Source organism: Pipistrellus hanaki, assembly GCF_964339955.1.
Source record: "Pipistrellus hanaki genome assembly, chromosome: 7".
In the NCBI taxonomy this organism is placed as follows: Eukaryota; Metazoa; Chordata; class Mammalia; order Chiroptera; family Vespertilionidae; genus Pipistrellus; species Pipistrellus hanaki.
Window position 1 is genome coordinate 54,790,933 of NC_140509.1, and position 20,084 is coordinate 54,811,016.

The window sequence follows — 20,084 nt, forward strand, 5'->3', positions numbered from 1 at the left end:
GTGCAAGGTCGACCACACTCAAAGGCCTGTTGTCGAATCATGAACGTTAACTGTTGCTATATCTGGTTTAGTTGTACAATGTTCTCTTCTTGGGATCTTTAGGAACATTTATTAATTTATTGTGGAATGATGTATCACGTACACAGAAAAGTTCATGAAACACATAAGTGTGCCCGTTAGCAAACAGTTATAAAGGTGTCCCCCACATAACCACTACCCAGGTGGAGAAAGACAAGTGCAGCCCTGCTCTAACGCGGTCTGCAGAGATAAGGCCGTGGTGGCCCCAGGGGTCATTTCTGGCTGTGGCATCTGGGGAGGTGCTGCTGGTACCTGGCCTCGGAGGCCAGGAATGCGAGCACAAGGCAGCTGGCCCCCAGCACAGAACTGTCCAGCCCAAAGGTCAGTAATGCCCCGGGACACCCCGCAGTAACACACTCTGACCCAACATGATTGCCTGATGTTTAGAAACCCAGCACTTCCACAGATGAACGAACTTTCAGGAAAAGATTCGGATCCTCCAGAACCGTGGTCGGCAAACTGCGGCTCAAGGGCCACATGCGGCTCTTTGGCCCCTTAAGTGTGGCTCTTCCACAAAAATACCACGGCCTGGGCGAGCCTATTTTGAAGAAGTGGCGTTAGAAGAAGTTTACTTTTAAAAAATTCTTTGGCTCTCAAAAGAAATGTCAATCGTTGTCCTGTTGATATTTGGCTCTGTTGACTAATGAGTTTGCCGACAAGAACAAGCTTAGATTTACATAATGCGTTGTTCCTAGTAATGATATCCCAGTCCACTAGTTGGTCTGGTAGGCGGGGGTGGGGTGGTTAGTGGGGGAGGCAAGCCAGCATTTCCGATGAAGGATCTGGAGTTACTAGACCTTCTAATAGCATGGCCAGTTTGTCTCCTCTCCACGCTGCCCAACGCTTTGATCGCCCCTGTCAATTTGCACCAATCTTGGGAATCAACTCATGTACACGTTCATCGAAGCCAGACGTGTTCCCTTTTACTAGTCATTAAATCGTGAGTCAATGACATGCTGCACTCTTTCCAACAATTTGTCCCAGCCGCCGTGCACTTGAAACGCTTTGTGTGTGTCCGTTTATTGCAGGACTTGGTCGTTCGTATTGTTTTCATTCTTGGCAACCTGACAGCGAAAAGCAACCAGGCTCGTGAGCAGCTTTTCAAAGAGAAAGAGAGCATCCCGACCCTGCTGTCCCTGTTCCGGGCCTTCCACGAGCTGGACCTGCATCCCAAGAGGCCAGCCGGCGACGGAGATGAGCAGCGGAAGCCACAGGCCCTGGTGGAGGACGTGCTCATCAAGCTGACCCGCGTGCTCGCCAACTTGGCCATCCACCCGGGCATCGGGCCGGCCCTGGCCGCCGACCCGCAGGTGGTGGGCCTGCTCCTCGCCACTCTGGGTAAGAGCCCGGGACAGCTCTGTGCGCTGGGCGTGAGGAGGGTCTTATTCCTACAACCAGCTCGCTTCGGTGAGACTTCTCAGCCCTGTGAAAGAAGAGCCCTCTTCTGTTCAGAAATACCTCAAAGATAATCCAGATTTTTTTTTTTAAATGAAAAAAATAGTAATATGTATCACTGCTAAAACCCACGCTACGAGGGTGAGTTTTATGGCATGTGAATTACATTGCAGTATTTAAAAAATATTTCAATCAAGTTACTGAAAACTGGCCAAAATAACCACACGGGGTTTAAAATCCCACATTTTCCCATGGATAGCCCGCAGGACGAAAGCTTACTTTGCTTTTTGTTTCTCAGGTTGTCAGGTTATTTGTAATTGCAGCCCCAGGTTATTCAGATCCTATCTTGCCCCTGTGTGAGTCAGCTCATGCTGCCCTGACAAAACACTGCAGACCGGCGGCTTGCACACCAGAAGCGTGTTTCTCAGAGTTCTGCAGGCAGGAAGCCCAGCACCCGGTGCCGGCTGGCTGGCTCCTGCGAGAGCTCTCTCCTCGGCTTGCAGATGACTGTTCACGTGGCCTTTCCTCGAGGTGTGCACGTGGAGGGCGAGAGAATGCTCTCTTCCTCTCATAACTCCACCATCCTCCGGAGAAGGACTACCCTATGACCTCATTTAACTCTAATTGCCTCTTAAAACCCCTGTTTTCAAATACAATCCCATTGGAGGTTAGGACTTTAATATACAATATATGAATCTGGGGAAGTGGACACAATTCAGCCAATAATATTCAGCCCCTGGCACCCCCAAATTCACATCCTTTTCACATGAAAAATGCATTCATTCCTTCTCAGCAGCCCCAAAAGTCTTAGCTCACTCCAGCATCAACTCTAAAGTCCAAGGTACATAATCTCATTTAAATAGCATCTGAATCGGATATTGTGTGACTTGAGGTACAACTTAACCTGGGGCGGGGGGGGGGGGGGGGGGGGGGAAGATTCCTCTCCAGTTGTAAGTCTGTAAAACCAGGCAAGTTGCGTGCTTCCAAAACGGGGAAGGCACAGGTTAGACATTCTTGTTCCAACAGGGAGAAAGAGAAACCAAGTTTTGGTTGTCAGGTCCCAAGCAAGTCCAAAACGCATCAAGTAACTCCATCTTAACGCACGCACTGGTCCTCCAGCCAGCGGTGCTCCCACCCACAAGGCCGGCTTGGGAGTCGGGACAAGGTAGATGCTCCATGAATACCCGGAGAAAGACAGAGCAAATGAGAATATGTTTTCTGTAGCATAGGAATGACTGGATCTTCCTTTGAATAGAGTAAGCTACAAAAGGCCATTCTCTCATGAAAACAAGGCCAAGGGGCGAGAGAATGAAATCAGAAAACGTAAGAGCTAGCACGTCCCCTGATCAGCTCACCACTGCACGCACGCACACACACACACACACACACACACACACCCCTTATTCCCTGAGGAAGTTTGGTTTCATACAAGAGATAAAAGACATGTCCTAACCAAGCACAGCCCCAAGGTGTATACAGGTGTGGAGGTAGCTCCCGGCCGGGCGGGGGCAGGGGTGGAGGGGATATGCGGGGTCGGAGGTGAGAGGCGGAGACTCGCTCACGTTGCTGTACTGATCGTTGGCTCAGTGTAACCAGTGTGACTTCCTCTGACTGCCAGCTTACCCCTCACCAGATGTGGGTACTTCAAAGGCAACTTAAGATATCTGAAGCTGAACTCGTGACCTTCTCCCCAAATGGACCCTCTTCCGAATTATGTTCATCCAATTATGCAATTCAGAAACCCAGGGATCATACTGGGGATTCCTCTCCCTCACCCTTACCCCCCAGTCTAGCCTTCACCACATACTCTCCATTTTCCTCCCTAAATAGTTTTCAGTCTGTCCACTGTGCTCTATCTCCACCACCACCCACGCCTCAGCTGGGTGATTGGGCATCTGAGCCACAGGAGGCTCCGCACTGGCGTTTCTGACTCTGTCCTTCTCTGCTCTGTGGCCAGATAAGTCTGCAGGTTGAGTGGAAGGCAGGGGCAAAATTACTGAAGCTCTGTATGCTAAGCGAAAAGGTTCATTCATTCATTCACTGGTTCATTCATTTAATCATTTATTCATTCACTTATTCTTGCATCCAGCAACTAGTTATTGAACACTCCCTATCTGGCAAACACTGCTTAAGGTGCTGGGAATGTAGCAATGAATAAGATAGATGAATCACTCGTCCTCGTGGAACTTGCATTTTAGGGCCAGAAGACATATGTTAAACATAAAAGTCAAGTGGTCACATGTTCTATGGAAAACACGGACGTTGGGTCAGGAGCAGAGAGAATAACGGATGCCATTTTATATATGGTGCTTGAGGAAACGATGTCCAATAAGGTGACAGCTGAGCCACAACCCAAAGCCTGTGAGGAGTGGGCTAAGTGGATAACTGGGAACAGAATATATTCCAGACAGAGGGAATAGCAGTGCCAGCATTTGCAGGAAGGCTCATGCTGCCATGTTCAAAAAGAGCACACAGACCAGAGCTGTCAGTCTGGGGCTGGGGGCGGGAGGGGGGGGGTGCCCGCTGGGGGTGGGAGGCCAGAGAGGTCAGGACTGGGGCAGCCCAGAGAGGGCCTGGGGGCCAAGTGAAACCAATGATGTTATCTGACTAACTTTTAAAGGATAACCATGCTGAGGATAGACTCAGGGAGGCAAAGGTGGGTGAAGAGAAGCCAATTAGGGGTGAGAGATGAGCTAGATAAGTGGCTGGCAAACTCATTAGTCCAACAGAGTGGCAAACCTCGGCTCACGAGCTGCAGTTTGCTGACCACTGGGCTAGATTGTAACAGAGCAAGTGAGAAGTGGCCAGAGTCTGTGTGTTTAGGGCGAACCAGGGGGGCTTAGAACTCTCTGGGGCGTTGGCATCTTTGCTTTACTACAGACACGGGGCCTAGACTTTTCCAGACCTCGGTTGGAGGGATGGGACTTAGTGTTCTAAACCCTGGGCAGGAGGCGTCCCCTGCATGGGGAGCGTTTCCCCCAGGAAGGGCCACAGAAATAAGGCAGCAAACAGCCAGGCGAGCAGCGCCCCTGCACAGAGCTTGCCCAGGACAAGGGCGCGTCCCTGCTGCCACTGGGATTGGGGTTGTGGCTGCCGTGAGGACGGCATTGTGACGGCCCCTGCCATGAGTCCGTGACACCCTTACTCTGTTTCAGAATACAAGTCAATCGATGACTGCGAGGAGCTGGTGATCAATACTGCAGCAGCAATCAACAACCTGTCTTACTACCGAGTGAAGCACTCCGTGATTCAAGACCAAAAGCTACATGTGGCCGAATGTAAGGTTCAGAGTTGGGTTTGGGTAGAGGCATGCTCGTGGAAGGTTTGGATTTTATTAACTAAACACTGTACTAGAATCATTCATATTTTTTCATGTCCTGGCACAAATGCCTAAGAGCCTGATATGATTCTGGGAAATTAGACTGCGCGGAAACGTGAGCGTCTTAATTCTTGCTGAAGGCCCCTGCAGCTTGTATTTTATTATCATTTTTAATTTTTTAAATATATTTTATTGATTTTTTACAGAGAGGAAGAGAGAGGGATAAAGAGAGAGGGATAAAGAAACATTGATGGGAGAGAAACATCAATCAGCTAGCTGCCTCTTGCACAACCCCTACTGGGGATGTGCCCGCAATCAATGTACATGCCCTTGACCTGAATCAAACCTGGGACCTTTCAGTCTGCAGGCCGACGCTCTATCCACTGAACCAAACCGGTTTCAGCTTCATTTTTAATTTTTGAACCGTCAGTATCAGTATTTACTATGATGATTGAGCTACTGATCACTGGTTTCCAATCGCCTTTACGTCAGAACTTGAACTCACTGGTTTTACTCTCTGGTCACCAAACCCAGTGCTTGTAAAGCTCCTGGTGAGTGACAACACAGACGGAGTCCTGGAGGCCGTGCATGTGTTTGGAAATCTCTCCCAGGACCGCGCCGTCTGCGACTTCATCGTGCGGAAGAACCGTGAGTTACTCATACTTGTGTTCCTTGCACTTCTTGCCAGTCAACAGCGGCGCCGTCTGAGCTTGGGCCACTGCCATGTGATGCTTGTTTCCGCTTTGGGAGGAGCGAGTGCCTTACATTCTGTTCCCTACGTAGTAAGGTCCTCAGCTCAGGATGCCAAGATGGACTGGGCATGTTCTCCGTGATCCCTCTCCCTCGTGAGATTCCTCTGACATCTGAGACAGGGAAGGAGGGAGGGAGGGGAGAAGAGGAAGAGGGAGGGAGGAAATTATCTACATTCATTTAGGATATTTCTGTCCTTGGGAATAGTTACTCAGGAGACCGTCTCCTCCAGGTACTAGAATGCCCATTGCAGTACTGCCTGTAACAGTAAAAGATGGAAACAACTTAAATGTCCATCAGCAGGCAAGAGCATAAGTGCATTATGGTTTATTCATGCCATAACATGTCCCACAGCAACGAATAAATGAACTAGAGGTTCATGGATCAACATGGACCAACCTCAAATACATAGGCTAGGAGCAAAAATGTGACTGATAGGGGGGATATATGCAGAATAATGCCATTAAGGCGATGTTAAAACATGCAGAACCATCTTGGGTCTTGTTTATGTGATGATGTAGTAATGGTATAAGGCAGGGGTCCTCAAACTTTTTAAAGTGGGGGCCAGATCACGGTCCCTCAGACAGCTGGAGGGCCGGACTATATGAACTACTAATTCCTACTGTAACACCTCGGCTGTGCTCACTGCCCAAAAAACCTGGCGGACCGGATCAGACTCCTCTGCGGGCCGCATGTGGCCCGCAGGCCGTAGTTTGAAGACCCCTTGTGTAAGGTATTGTGGTATGTGGAACAGATAAACTCCGCATTTCAGGTAGACGTTATCGTTGGAGGGGAAGGAATGCCCAGGTATAAAATGGGATCTGTGATGTTTTCTTTCTTGACAGTTTCCTATGTACAGTAGTCCTTTTCCTTTTGAATGTGTTTGATTTCCATCTTCCTTTGCAAATCCAGACCTTTCTTAAATTGGGTGGCAGGTGCCCACGAGTTTATACTAGCCACATCCTTTGTATGTTTCAAATAGCTCACGTGAGAATAATCACTAAAAATATGTTGATGTAAGAAATGTCCACCCCTGTAGAGAATTTTTATGAGCTGATTTGAGCCAAACTGACACCATACACTGGGGAGCAACATCTCTAACGCTCCTGAGAATAACAGGTTTGCGGGCTCTCTTATGCATTTGAAAGTAAGGAGGGGGTGTGAGGAAAAGTAGGTGAGGGTGGGAGGAAGCCAGGCGGGGACTGGGCCACAGATGACAAGCTTCCTTAAGGGCGTTACCCTCTGAGGGGTGTCACTTCCGGCATCTCAAAGGTGTGTGGGCCTCGATGCAGCAGACCAGTGGACAGGGCCTGGCTTAAAGCCTTTAAAGAAAGAAGGTATAGGCCTGGGGTGTGGCTGCCCTCCCCAGCCTTTGCAATTAGGGATTTATAAGTTATCACAGCACCCCTTTTTCTTCCACAAAAACCCAGTTATCCATGTTTGTGACAGATGATGTAGATAATAGAGACAGAGAGGAACAGCAGCGCAGGCTGTGCACACCATCTCACTTCTGCAGAGGCAACCCCTCCCATCCTAGTGTGCAGTCCTTAGACTCTAGGGACACACGTGTGTGAGGCAGCCTTTGCCAAGCTGACCCCCTGGCCCGTCCATGGGGCCCAGGTCGGCACAGGGTGGCCAGCTCCCAGGTGAGCAGGAAAACTAGAGGAGGCAGAGAACATACCTTCCCCTTCTCCCCAGCCCTTGGCCCAGACCCTGCTGGGACAGGAAAATGAGACACAGGGTTCCACTCCCAGGCATCAGGGAAACGGCTTCCTGGAGGTGGGGAGAGGTGCTCACTTTGAGGTCCCCGACCAGGAAGTCCTGCCTGGCCTTGCCTGGTTTCCAGGGCTCTGATTCAGACTCCGGTGGCCTCCGGAGGACTGGGGGGAAGGTAGCATCAGGAGCCCTCTCCTGTATTTAGAGAAAAATGCTGCTGGAGATTCCAAAAGACCCGTGAGCCCCATCCGCGTGGCTCAGTGGTTGAGCTCGACCTATGAACCAGGAGGTCAGGGTTCGATTCCCGGTCAAGGGCACATGCCTGGGTGGTGGGCTCGATCCCCAGTGGAGAGCGTGCAAAGGGCATCCAACCAATGATTCTCTCTCATCATTGATGTTTCCATCGCTCTCTCCCTCTCCCTTCCTCTCTGAAATCAATATATTAAAAAAAAAAAAAAAAAAAAACGCCGGTGAGATGTGAAAGATGAAGGGCACCTGTGTGGCTGGGGGTCCATGGCTTCCTCCTTTCCAGGGGCAGGGACTCTACCACGGCCACAGCCGTGAGAGGGCGCGCTCTCGGGGTCAGATACAGCGGTGCCTGAGGACAGAGGTGCTGGGGTGGGATAGGTCACTGCTGGGCAGTGGGTGAGGCCTCAGGAAGAAAGGGTTAAATCTCCCGGCAGGCTGTGCAGCTTTGCAAGCCACTCCCCTTCGCCCTTTGCCCTTTCCCCTCCAATAAGGGGGAACGAGCTACAGCTGAGCACCCTGAGCTTCCCTGGCCCACATTTGCTCTCTGCCCTCCCAGTGCACAAGTTCATGATCGCGCTGCTGGACGCCACGCACCAGGACATGTGCTTCTCGGCCTGCGGTGTCCTCCTGAACCTCACGGTGGACAGAGACAAGCACGCCATCCTCAGGGAAGGAGGCGGCGTTACCAAGTAAGTGCCGGGGCACAGAGTCCCGACTCGACTCTCTCGGGATCCAGAGGGCACAGCTTTCCGGGGAGTTGAGGCCCCGATGGTCATTGCCCCGGGGCAGCAGGGTTCCGGTATTTGGAGGAGCTGCGTTGGGGCCGAAGAGGGGGCTTGGTTCCCACTGGACACGTACACTAACTCAGAAGCAGGGGACGGGGACTTTGTAGCCGTTTACATTTGGGGATAGGAACGTGTTTTAAACGTCACTGGAGAACGCGCGTGGCCTATTTATTACACCTCGCGGAAGGGTAGCCGTCGCCGTGCTAAAGCTGCGCCCGTGAACGAGAGCCTGACCTAGTAACGTTTTCAATTTGCCTCTCGTGACCTCAGGTTGGTGGATTGTTTGAGAGACTTTGGCCCGACCGACTGGCAGCTGGCCTGCTTGGTTTGCAAAACGTTGTGGAACCTGAGCGACACTATCGCGAACGCCTCGTCCTGTTTCGGGGATGAAGACACCAGCACGCTCCTGGTGCTGCTGTCCTCGTTCCTAGGTGAGCCTCCTCCCGGCCAGTCTGTGAGTGTTCGCACAGTGAGGTGGGCTCATCCCCTGGCCCCGTGTGGGCACAGATTGGTATGCGTTTGGGCGGTTAGATGTCTACAAGCAGCAACAGCCTGTTAAAGGTGATGGTAATTTAGAAGTATCCGGAAGGGGGTGGATGTGATTTACAGCTGGGGCACAAAAACCTAATTCATTGGACCTGTCGTGCTTCCTTCTGTGGCTTCCCTCTCCCTCCCCCTCTCCCCCTCTCCTCCTCTCCTCCTCTCCCCCTCTCCCCCTCTCCCCCTCTCCCCCTCTCTCCCTTTCCTCCTCTCCTCCTCCCCTCCCTCCCTCCCTCCCTCCCTCCCTCCTTCTGTTTCTCTCCCACTCTCTATCTCTCTGCTTTTCCTATAGATTGCATACATATAAGATGCTATTGTTTAAAGGTATATGCACATGGTTGTAATTGAGACAATTTGGCTAGAAGCTGCTCTGCGTTAAGCCATGCTGCGAAGTGGCACTCTACACTCCCGTGGGCAGCTGTGTTCCTCGTCTCCGGTCTGCATCTGCTCAGGGCGTGGGAAACTCCCTGACATCGCAGGGGGCCCGTGCCGTGAGGTGGGAAATCACTGATACAAACCAGAGGGAAGGGGAGAGCGTCTTCCCTTTTTAAAACGCCCATTTTTGGAAGAATTGTCCTCATGCTGGGCTAGGTCTGACCGCAGTGACCGGGGGGCAGTAGATGATGTTTTCAAGACCCTTTTGGTGTGTGGGCTGCAGAAGGCGCCGTTTGCGTGTAAGCTGGGCTCCAGGTGGTGCCGTTTGATGCGAGAACCTCTCAGAACCTGGCGTTTTATCTCTGACGCGGGGCCTGATCATGGCTGCCCGGCTGCAGGCGGTCAGAGGCCCACGCCAACTTCTGAGGGCCCCGCGGAGAGATCCGTGGGTTCTGAGTTTAAGTCCCCAGGTCAGCGTTTACAGGAGAGGTTTAGCCTCCCTCAGCTGAGGGGTCCCGTGGCTGAGACAGGGACGATGGATGTCCGCTTTGCAGAGGTGCTGGAGTGAGAAACGAGGGGCAAGCCCCCGGAATGTGGTCCTGAAGGCGCTTTGAAAGTCCCGAGTGTTGTAATGATGCGGGTTAAACAGGAACTCGGCACTAGAAGGTGTGCTGCCTTCCAGACACATACAATGTAGTGTGTGTGAGAGTAAGGACAGGCGAGAGGGATTTAAGCCCCTGAGGTTTGCCGTCTGCCCTGTGGCCCGGAGCACCTTGCTCCATTCAGTTCTTGGGGCAGAGCAGTGGGAGCCGCTGGGAATGTAAGAAAAACGCGCTGATCCTGGCCCCATCCCCGGGAACTCTGATTCAGGAGCTCTGGGGTGAGGTCCATGGCCTGTTTTTAACAAGTTTCACAGGTGAGTCTGCTACCTGGTGGCCGGTTGAGAAGAACCTGTGCCTGGTTAATGAGTTAGAGGGAAGGGGGTACCTGGAAGCAGGAAGCCAGCAGGGTGTCAGAGAGCACCTGGGAGGGGCTGTAGAAGGATCCAGAGGCCCCAGGGCCCCCTCCGTGGCCGGCCCCATCACCCTGCCCTGCAGGAGGCCCAGCCCGCTCAGTCTCTGCAGTGGCCGGAAAGTGCTTTCTCCCCTGCCCTCACGGCTCCTGCTGATTCAGAGCTTCAACCACCCTTACTGTCCTCGACGAGTGCGACTGCGGGTCCCCTGTCGTGGGAGCGTCGCTCTGTCTCCCGCCTGGGGAGAAGGCGTGATGGCATCACTCTCTAGTCACCCTCTAGGCGGCAGGGCGGCAGGGGATGAGGGGCCATGGGCACAAGGATGCTTAGACAGGGGTGTGGGCAAGCTTTTCGGCAGGGGCAGCACACCCAGCAGGCACCAAGGGCAGGGGGCCTACCACGCTCCACCTCCCAGCCTCTCCTTAGAGCACATGTGTCAAACACAAGGCCCGCGGGCCAAATCCAGCCCACCAGGCCTTGCAATGTGGCCCGCACCGCACTGTCATCACTGCACTCCGCTGTCAGTTTATGACATTGTCAGTTTATGACTGTTCAGTAAACCATTCGGCCCGCGATTTAGGCTGGATTTTAGATTTTGGCCCCTTCTCTGATTGAGTTCAACACCCCTACCTTAGAGCCTCAATGGCCTCTGCCTGTGCTTGCAGGCCCTTCTCGGAGAGCTTGTCACACCCCGTCACATCGTCAGAAATGTGTAACACATAGCAGTCCACCTTATCTTATTTCACACTCCAACCGGGCCAGGTTAGGGAAAGGATGTATAGGTCCTTGGCAGATGCTATGGATTGGCTCAGTGAGTGGTGCCTGGTCTCCGTAGTGCTGTGTACTTTCTAAGGCCTGTTCCTTCTCTCCTCAGACCCTCTCTCTGTGGCCACCAGCTCGGTGACAGGAGAGGGTTAAGGGACTTGCCTAGGGTCGGAGTGTAGCAAAGCTGGGACTCTCCATCAGAAGATACGCATCCAGTCCTGTGCTCTTCTGCTGGCCCATGCCATGTACCCCCTCGCCCTGCCGGGGAAGGGGCTGTGGCATGGCTAATGAAAGGAAACCCGGCCCATCGGGCAGCCAAGGCTCCAGAACAGCCTCGGGACTTCTCACGGGCTCATGGTTGAGAGAAAGCCAGGAGCCCTGAGGCCGGGCTTTCTCTCCCAGTGTGGACCTCAGACCCCTTACTTCTGACAGGGTGGGAGCTGCATCTGGCCTGTGAGCTGGGTGGCAGCAAATGACATGCATAGAAGTTTAGAGTGTATTTCAATTTCAGTTCTTTTACACAGATAACTAAAAAACAGGCCAATTTGAAAACAGGATGAGCTGTTAAGTAACAAAGTCTTGTTGAAGTGTGAGCACTGTTTTTAGAAATAATGGCAAGGCGATTCATAAATAATGTGTTAGCCAACTTTTTCTTGATGGGTACTGGGGGGAAAAGGATAAAGTGATGGTCCATCCACTACACAGCAGGGATGCCTGGATTTTGATAGTCTTTCTGGAAAGTGTGTAAAAAGAATGTTGTCTAAAACCTCCTGAGGTATTACAATCACTTCTTATAAACTCACTAATGGCCTGGTGCACAGAGGAGAGAGATAGAAACATCAATGCTGAGAGAAAATCATTGACTGGCTGCCTCCTGCACGCCTCCTACTGGGAATCAAGCCCACAACCCCAGCATGTACCCTTGACCAGAATCCAAGCCGGGACCTTTCAGTCCACAAGCTGACACTATCCACCGAGCCAAACTGGCTAGGACAAGAGAGTTCATTTTTGAATGAAAGTTTAGGGCTCAGAAAAACCTGGAAGAGAGTGAGCAGAAGAAAGACCTAGAACTCTGAAACCACGGAGTCTCACAGACGCCCCCTGTGCAGGAGGAGCCCGGAGGGAAGGGCCGTGAAGGCATCACGCGCCATCAGCACTCTCCTCCCGAGGCCTGGCTCCTTGGTGGGTGGGGACAGCCAGGTCTGCTCATGGGCGCCTGGCTGAAGTGCCAGCCCAGCCCTTCTCTCAATGCACAGCTGCCCGCTGGGTGGAGAGGGGAGGAGAGGAGGCAATGCACACACTGGAATTCCAGGGCCCCTGCCCTTCCCAGAGTAAGCTTACCAGCCACAAACTTACTCTGGGAGAGGGGGAAGACACCAGAGTGCCAAAGTGCAGAGTGTACAGAAAGGTTCAGTGCAGACAATCCGGTGTAAACAGCAACTAAGCCGTTTATAAAGGGATTTTAATTAGCCCCATGAGGGACGTTTACCAATTATGTAAGTAGCAATATTTGTTGTCATTTTAGGGCTTAATGGTCACCACTTAAGAAGTCTGCCTCAGCCATAGGCCTGGAAGGGGCAGGCCGGTGTGTTTTCCTAACGTGCTTCACCTGGGGGGTGAGGCCCAGGATAAACAAGGGACATCCCGGCGGCGGCCAGCCACAAGCCTTAGTGGCCATTTGACTCCCTATGTAGATAGATAGATATACTTAAGATGCTTACAGAATTCAGGATGTCTTTGGATTAAGAAGCTAATTAAAATTGTGATTTTTCTTTTTCCTTTTTTTACAAATGCTTTTCTGCATTACCCATGGACTCACTTGGCATTCTCATACTCGTTGGGATACTCACCTTCTCCCACTTTGCACTGTATGGGTCAGAACATAGGGTTGTCTCTTTAAGGAAATATGTCCAGGCTGCTCTGAAGACAGCACATTGATTTTTAGTAAAGTTCTAAGTGTCAAACACAACTGTGCTACTTTCCCAAAAGATTTCCTAACTCCTTTTATATCTGTCAACCACTGAAGTAGTTAACTTTTTTTAATGTACAGGTTGGGAAGTAATCTATTAATACTTTGTTCTGAGCAATTGTGACCTGTCTTTTGGATGGGGACTTATTTAATCCACATAGGATATTAGTTGAAATAAAAGCTCAATGCAATTTAGACTTGTTTGAGAAGATTATTGTCCCTTTTTTAAATTAAGAGACTAAAATATACTTATTGTAAAATATTTGTGAAGAACAGAGGAGAGTAAAAAACTTCTCTAATAAGAAAGACTGTCAAAACAAAATCAGAAGAAAAGAAAAAAAGCTTTTTAGCCCACAAATCCTAGCTGTGCTATGTTGGAATTAGGGAGGACCCAGGATGAGTTGCCATCAAAAATTAAACTTTATTCAATAGAATTATATTTTCAAATAATTGCTGTAATTTTAATTTTTCTGATACAGACGAAGAACTAGCACTGGATGGCAGTTTTGACCAAGACTTAAAAAACTATCATAAACTCCACTGGGAAACAGAATTCAAACCTGTGGCACAGCAGCTCCTAAACCGAATTCAGTCTCATCACACATTCCTGGAACCCCTGCCCATTCCTTCTTCCTAAACATGATGCAAATTAACACCGGAAACAGGAAGGCAGGTCGCCTTCATTCTTAAGAAGTGGTAATAAACATGAACATTTTTTTTTCAATGTTAACAAATATTGAAAAAGTTTCAGGTACTGATATTAGTGAGTAGTCGAAGTATTTAAAAATAAATAAGCATTTCTTCTTGTTAGGTATTATGGGAAAATGAATGTACATGTGCTTTCTTCTATGAGAAATGTAAGATAAAAAATATATATATGCATGGTTTTTATCAGAAAATGACTTTTTCTTCTATTCTCTATTCAATTATTTAATTCTAGTCTTAAAATCCAGATTTCACAATTCTGGAATTTAAGTGCTTCTCACCCAGTAGTTAAAGGAACTTTATGATGAAGACTTCCATTTTTTTTTTTTTTTTTTTGCATTGAAAGAGTGGTGGTCAATACTCTTAGGAATACATTGCTACATACGTATCTATATGAATTCTTATGTCATCCTATATAATAAAAGGCTAATATGCAAATCGGCCGAATGGCAGATCAGTTGCTATGATGCACACTGATCATTAGGGGGCAGACACTAAACATAGGAGCTGCCCCCTGGTAATCCGTGCACTTCCACAGGGGGAGTGCTGCTCAGCCAGAAGCTGGGCTCAGGGCTGGAGTGCTCAGCAGCAGTGGCAGTCGGACATCCTCCGAGGGCTCCCAGACTGCGGGAGGGTGCAGGCCAGGCTGAAGAACCCTTCCCTCCCTCCCCTTAAGTGTATGGATGTCATGACCTGGGCCTCTAGCCTAATAATTTTCTGGTCAGACACCAGTATTTTTGTGGTTCTCATATTAAGAGAAGTAAGCAGAAAAACGAGGGAAGACCACTTTGGGCCTTCTACTCTCGTTTGTTTTTTAAATCTCTATATTTGAGAAAATTACAGATGTCTCCCTTTTTTGCCCCCATTGCTCCACTCCACCCAGTTCTCTCCCCACCCTAGACCTTCATCAGTCTACTGTCTGTGTCCATAGGTAATGCATCTATGCATATAAGTTCTTTGGTTAATCTCTTCCTCAACCCCCTCCTGCCTGCCTTCTGAGATTCATCGTGTTCCCAACACTTATTTTCTGTTTTGTTTTTAGCCATCCTAATGGATATAAAGTAATATCTCATTGTGGTTTTGACTTGCATTTCTCTATTAATTACCAATGCTGAGTATCTATTCATATGTTTGTTGACCATTTGTATATCATCATCAGAAAAATGTTGTTATACAAACCCCCTGCCCATTTTATAACCAGGTTTGTTTTGTTATTATTGAGTTGAAGGTGTTTGTAAATCTTGAATATTAACTCCTTACCAGATACATGATTTGCAAATATTTTCTCCCATTACAGATGTTGCCTTTTCACTTCGTTGATCGTGCCCTTGATGCACAGAGTTTTTAAGTTTGATGTAGTCTCATTTGCCTATTTTTTCTTTTGCCTTTGCTTTGGTGTTGTGCTATATGAAATCACTGCCAAATCCAATGTTCTAGAGCTTTTCCCTTGTTTTCTTCTAGAAATTTTATAGTTTTAGTTCTTATATGGAGGTCTTTAATTCATTTTAATTAAGTCTTGTATATGGCATAAAGTAAAGGTCTAACTTCATTCTTTTGCACGTGAATATCCAGTTTTCCCAGCACTATTTGTTGAAGAAGCTGACCTTTCCTCAGTGAATGGTCCTGGAATTCGTGTCAAAGATTATTTGATCATATAATGAGGGTTTATTTCTGGGCTCTCTGTTCTATTCCATTGACCTATATGTCAGTCTTTATGCTGGCACCACATTGTTTTGATTACTGTAGCTTTGTAATATGTTTTGAAGTAGGACATGAGCAATCGCCAACTTTGTTATTTTTCAAAATTGTTTTGACTTTCAGGTTCTTTGAGACTTCATATGAACTTTAAGATGGATCTTTCTATTTCTGCAAGAAAAAGGCATTTTTTAGAGATTGCAGTGAATTTATATATTGTTTTAGGCAGTATTGACATCTTAACAATATAAAGTCTTTCAATCCATGAACAACAGGATGTCTTTCCATTTATTTGTGTCTTCAATTTCTTATAGCAGTGTTACTGTTTTCAAGGTACAACTCTTTCAACTCCTTGGTTAAGTTTATTCCTAAGTATTCATTATCTTTGATGCTATTGTAAATGGAATTGTTTTCTCTATTTCCTTTTCAGATTGTTCATTTTTAGCATATAGAAATTCAACTTACATTTGCATGTTGATTTTGTATTATTAAATTCGATTGGATTTATTAGTTCTAACAGTTTTTTTTTGTGTATACAATCTTTAGGGTTTTCTACATATAAGATCATGTCACCTGTACACAGAGATAATTTTACTGCTCCTTTCCAATGTGGATGCCTTTTCTTTTTCTGGCCTCACTGCTCTGGCTGGGCCTTTCAGTACTGTGTTGTATAGGAGTGGTGAGAGTAGGTATCATCAGGGACATTGGTCTGTAGTTTTAATTTATTGTAGTGGTGTTCTCTCTTCGTTTTTGGGGGAAGAGTTTGAGGAGGATTGGTGTTAATTTTCCTTTAAATGTTTGGTAGAATTCTCCAATGAAACTGTCTCAGCCTGGGCTTTGTTGGGAGTTTTAAATTACTGATTCAATCTTGAGTGTTTCCGTTATCCAATTTGTTGGTATACTATTATTTATAGCATTCTCTTATAAATGTATGGAGAGAGATATATACACTCTCTCCCCCAATTTGCTGAGTGCTTATCATAACTGGATATTGGATTTTGTCAAATGCTTTTTCTACATCTATTGATATGACCACATGGTTTTTATCCTTTATATTGTTTATGTGCTGTATCATGTTAATTAATTTGTGAAAATTATAGGTCAATATCCTTCATGAACATAGATGCAAAAATGCTCAGTAGACATATGAAAATACATTCAACATCACTAATCAGGGAAATTATTTATAGTTTCATATCACTGTGATGAGAGAAGTTGCTTGATATGATTATAGTTTTCTTAAATTTATTGAGAATTGTTTGGTCTAAAAGGTAGTCTATCCTGAAAAAAATGTTCCATGTGCACTTCAAAAGAATATGTATTCTGCTGCTTGTGGGTGAAATCCTCTAAAAATGTTAACTCAATCTGGTCTAAGGTGTCACGTAAGGTCACTATTTCCTTGTTGATTTTTTTTATCTGTCTGACTTATCCATTGATGTCAATAGGGTGTTAAAGTTCCCTACTATTACTGTCATGCTCTCGATCTTTCCCTTTATGTCTATCAGCATAGGTTGGGGAAAAGTTGGTTTACAGTATGAGTATGCAAAACAGTTTATTTTTTGTATTATTTTCCATATGAACAAGTATAAACCTATTTTTGTCCCACCCTGTATTTGCTTCATGAATTTAAGTGTTTCTACAATGGATATATAGATATTTACAAGAGTTATAATCTCTTATTGGATTGATCCCTTTATGAGTATGAAATACCCTTCTTTGACTCTTGTTAGAGTCTTTTTTTTTTTAAGTCTATTTTGTCTGATAAAGTATTGCTACCTCATCTCCTTCCTTCCTCCTATTTTCATTGCAGTATCTTTTTCCATTCTTTACTTTTAGTCTGTGTGTCCTTCTACCTGAAGTAGATCTCTTGTAGGCAGCATATGTATGGGCCTTTTTATCCATTTAGCCACCCATATGTCTTGATAGAAACATTTGAATCATTCATATTTAAATCAGTTATTTCCATTTTATTTTCTGTTTGTTTTTTGTAGTTCTTCTCTGTACCTTTCTTATTCTCCTGCTCTATTCACTTATAAGTTGGTGACTTTCTATAGTGGTGCTCAGATTCCTTTTATTTTTTCTGTATTTCTTGTAGACTTTTAGTTTGTGGTTTTCATGTACTTCATACATACCAATAGCTATCTATTTTCATTGATGGTCACTTAAGTTTGAGCACCTTCTAAAATCAGTACAATTTTTACTCCATATTTGTTTTGGTCATTATTTTTTACTTACTTTGTGTGTATGTGTTTGTATGTATTTCTTAATTTATTTTTATAATTATACATGATCTTGCTATTTTTGCCTTTTAATATTTGTAATAGCTTTATAGTTGTTTGATCCACTGCTTTTGTTTGCCTTTGTCAGTGAAATTTTTATTTTTTTTTCTATATTTACATTTTAAAATATTTTTTTTGTAAAGAAGTCCCTTCAACATTTCTTGTAGTACTGGCTAAGTGGTAATAAATTCTTTGTTTTTTTTCTTGTCTGGGAAACCTTTTCTGTCTCCTTCAATTCTAAAAGATAGCCTTGCTGGGTAGAGTAGGCCCTTGCTTTTCACCACTGAATATTTCTTGCCACTCCCTTCTGGTTTGCAAAGTTTCTGTTGAGAAATCAGCTGACAGTCTTATGGGAGCTCCCTGGTAGGAATCTAACTGCTTTTCTTTTTGTCTTTAACCTTTGGCAGTTCAAATATACATATGATATATCTTGGTGTAGGCTTCTTTGGTTTCATCTTGTTTGGGATGACTCTATGCACTTCTTGGACTTTATGCCTTTTTCCAGTCAAGATGTCAAAGTAGGTAAAACTCTGTGTAGGCCACCATCCTTCTCTGATGCAATCTCCCCAAGTTTTCACAGCCAGATGTTATGGGGACTCCTCTTCCTGGTATTGATGCCCCAGATTGGGGAGCCTGGTATGGGACTGGGGACCTTTGATTCTCTTCTGCAGCGGAGATCTCTCTCCTGAATCTTAATTGAACCTTAACTGCCACACTATGGGTGGGGACCTGCCTGTTCCACTCCTCTGCCTCTCCTACTCAATATGGCTGCTGCTTTATATCCTTATTTATAGGAATACTGTTCAGTCTTCAGGTAGCTCTCAATGATGATTTTATAATTTAGTTGTAATTCTCATGTGGTTGTGGGAGAAGGTGAGCAAAGCTTTACCTACTCCACCACCTTGACTGGAAGTCCTTTTTTTTTCTTCTTCTTAATCTAGTTAAGAATGTGTCAATTTTGTTAATCTGATCAAATAAATTTTTTTCTGTATTCTGTTGTCTGTCTAGCTCTGCTCTAATGTTTATTATTTCCATCCTTCTGATTACTTTAGGTTTAGAATGTTCTTTCCTAGTTCTTTGAGGAGTGAAGTTAGGTTGTTGATTTGAGATATTTTTTTCTTTTTTAATGTAAGAATTTATAACTTCCAGGATTGAACCTTATAACTTCCCTCTTGTCACTACTTTTACTATATCCCATAAGTATTAGTATGTTGTGTCTTTATTTTAATTTGTCTTAAGATATGCTCCAATTCAATTCCCTTGTGATTTCTTCTTTGGCTCATTAGTTGATTAAGAATGTGTTAATTACCACTTATAAATTGTCGGTTTTCTTTCTGCTGTTGATTTCTAGTTTCATTGCATTATGATTGGAAAATGTTATATTATTCCAATCTTTTGTTGTTGTTGTTAATCCTCATCTGAGGATATTTTTCCAATGAGTTGTAGAGAGAGTGGAAGGGAGGGGGAGAGACAGAGAAATATGGATGTGAGAGAGACACATATATTGGTTGCCTCCTGCACGTACCCTGACCAGGGCTGGGGATCAAGCCTCCAACCAAGGTATATGTCCTTGAAACTGGGATTCCAGTCTTCGGGATGATGCTCTATCCACTGAGGCAAACTGGCTAGGGTGATTTTAATCTTCTAAAATTTGTTAAGACTTGTTTTATTGCCCAACATGTGGTCAGCCTGGAGTATGTTCCATGTGCACTTGAGAAGAATATATATTCTGCTATTGTTGGATGAAGTGTCTGTATGTCTGATCAGTTCAACTAGTCTATAGTGTTCAAATTCTGTTTCCTTTTTTCTGCTTGTTTTACACATTATTAGAAGTGGGGTATTAAATCTACTGCCCATTACTATCGATTTCACTCTTCAGTTATGTTGTTTGCTTTATATATTTAGCTTTGGCATTTTGTACATGCACTGAGTGGCCAGATTATTATGATCTCTGAATGCATAATAATCTGGCCACTCAGTGTATATTCTATATAATAAATGGCTAATATGCAAATTGTCCCCTCGACCAGGATTTCGACCAGCAGGCAGGCCGGCCAACTGCCCGTGTCCCCTCCCCCTGGCCAGGCTGGTCGGACCACACACACACACACACACACACACACACACACACACACACACACACTGAGTGGCCAGATTATTATGCATTCAGAGATCATGATAATCTGGCCACTCAGTGTATATATTTAAAATTATCGTATCTTCACCCTAGTTAGTTTGGCACAGTAGATAGAGCATTGGCCTGCAGACAGGGGTCCTGGGTTTAATTCCAGTCAAGAGCACATGCCTAGGCTGTGGGCTCTGTCCCCAGTGGGGTGCATGGCAGCTGATCAGTGATTTTCTCTCATCATTGAAGTCTCTCTCTCTCCTACTCCCTTCCTTTCTAAAATCAATTAAAAAAGACTGGAATCTTCTTTTAGAATTGTCATATCTT

The 20,084-nt window shown here is 46.1% G+C and overlaps 1 protein-coding gene across 1 annotated transcript in view; it reads left to right on the forward strand.

Annotated features, from left to right (window-relative positions):
- Positions 1-16,233, forward strand: part of ARMC2 (armadillo repeat containing 2) — an 86,624-nt gene extending 70,391 nt beyond the window's left edge. Inside the window, exons 12-17 of the mRNA XM_084890533.1 lie at positions 1,107-1,416; positions 4,629-4,751; positions 5,327-5,440; positions 8,064-8,196; positions 8,563-8,723; positions 13,433-16,233. Of these exons, the coding sequence (XP_084746659.1) occupies positions 1,107-1,416; positions 4,629-4,751; positions 5,327-5,440; positions 8,064-8,196; positions 8,563-8,723; positions 13,433-13,590 (999 nt within the window). The 3' untranslated portion in view covers positions 13,591-16,233. The remainder of the gene's footprint in view (positions 1-1,106; positions 1,417-4,628; positions 4,752-5,326; positions 5,441-8,063; positions 8,197-8,562; positions 8,724-13,432) is intronic.
- The last annotated feature ends 3,851 nt before the right edge of the window (positions 16,234-20,084 follow it).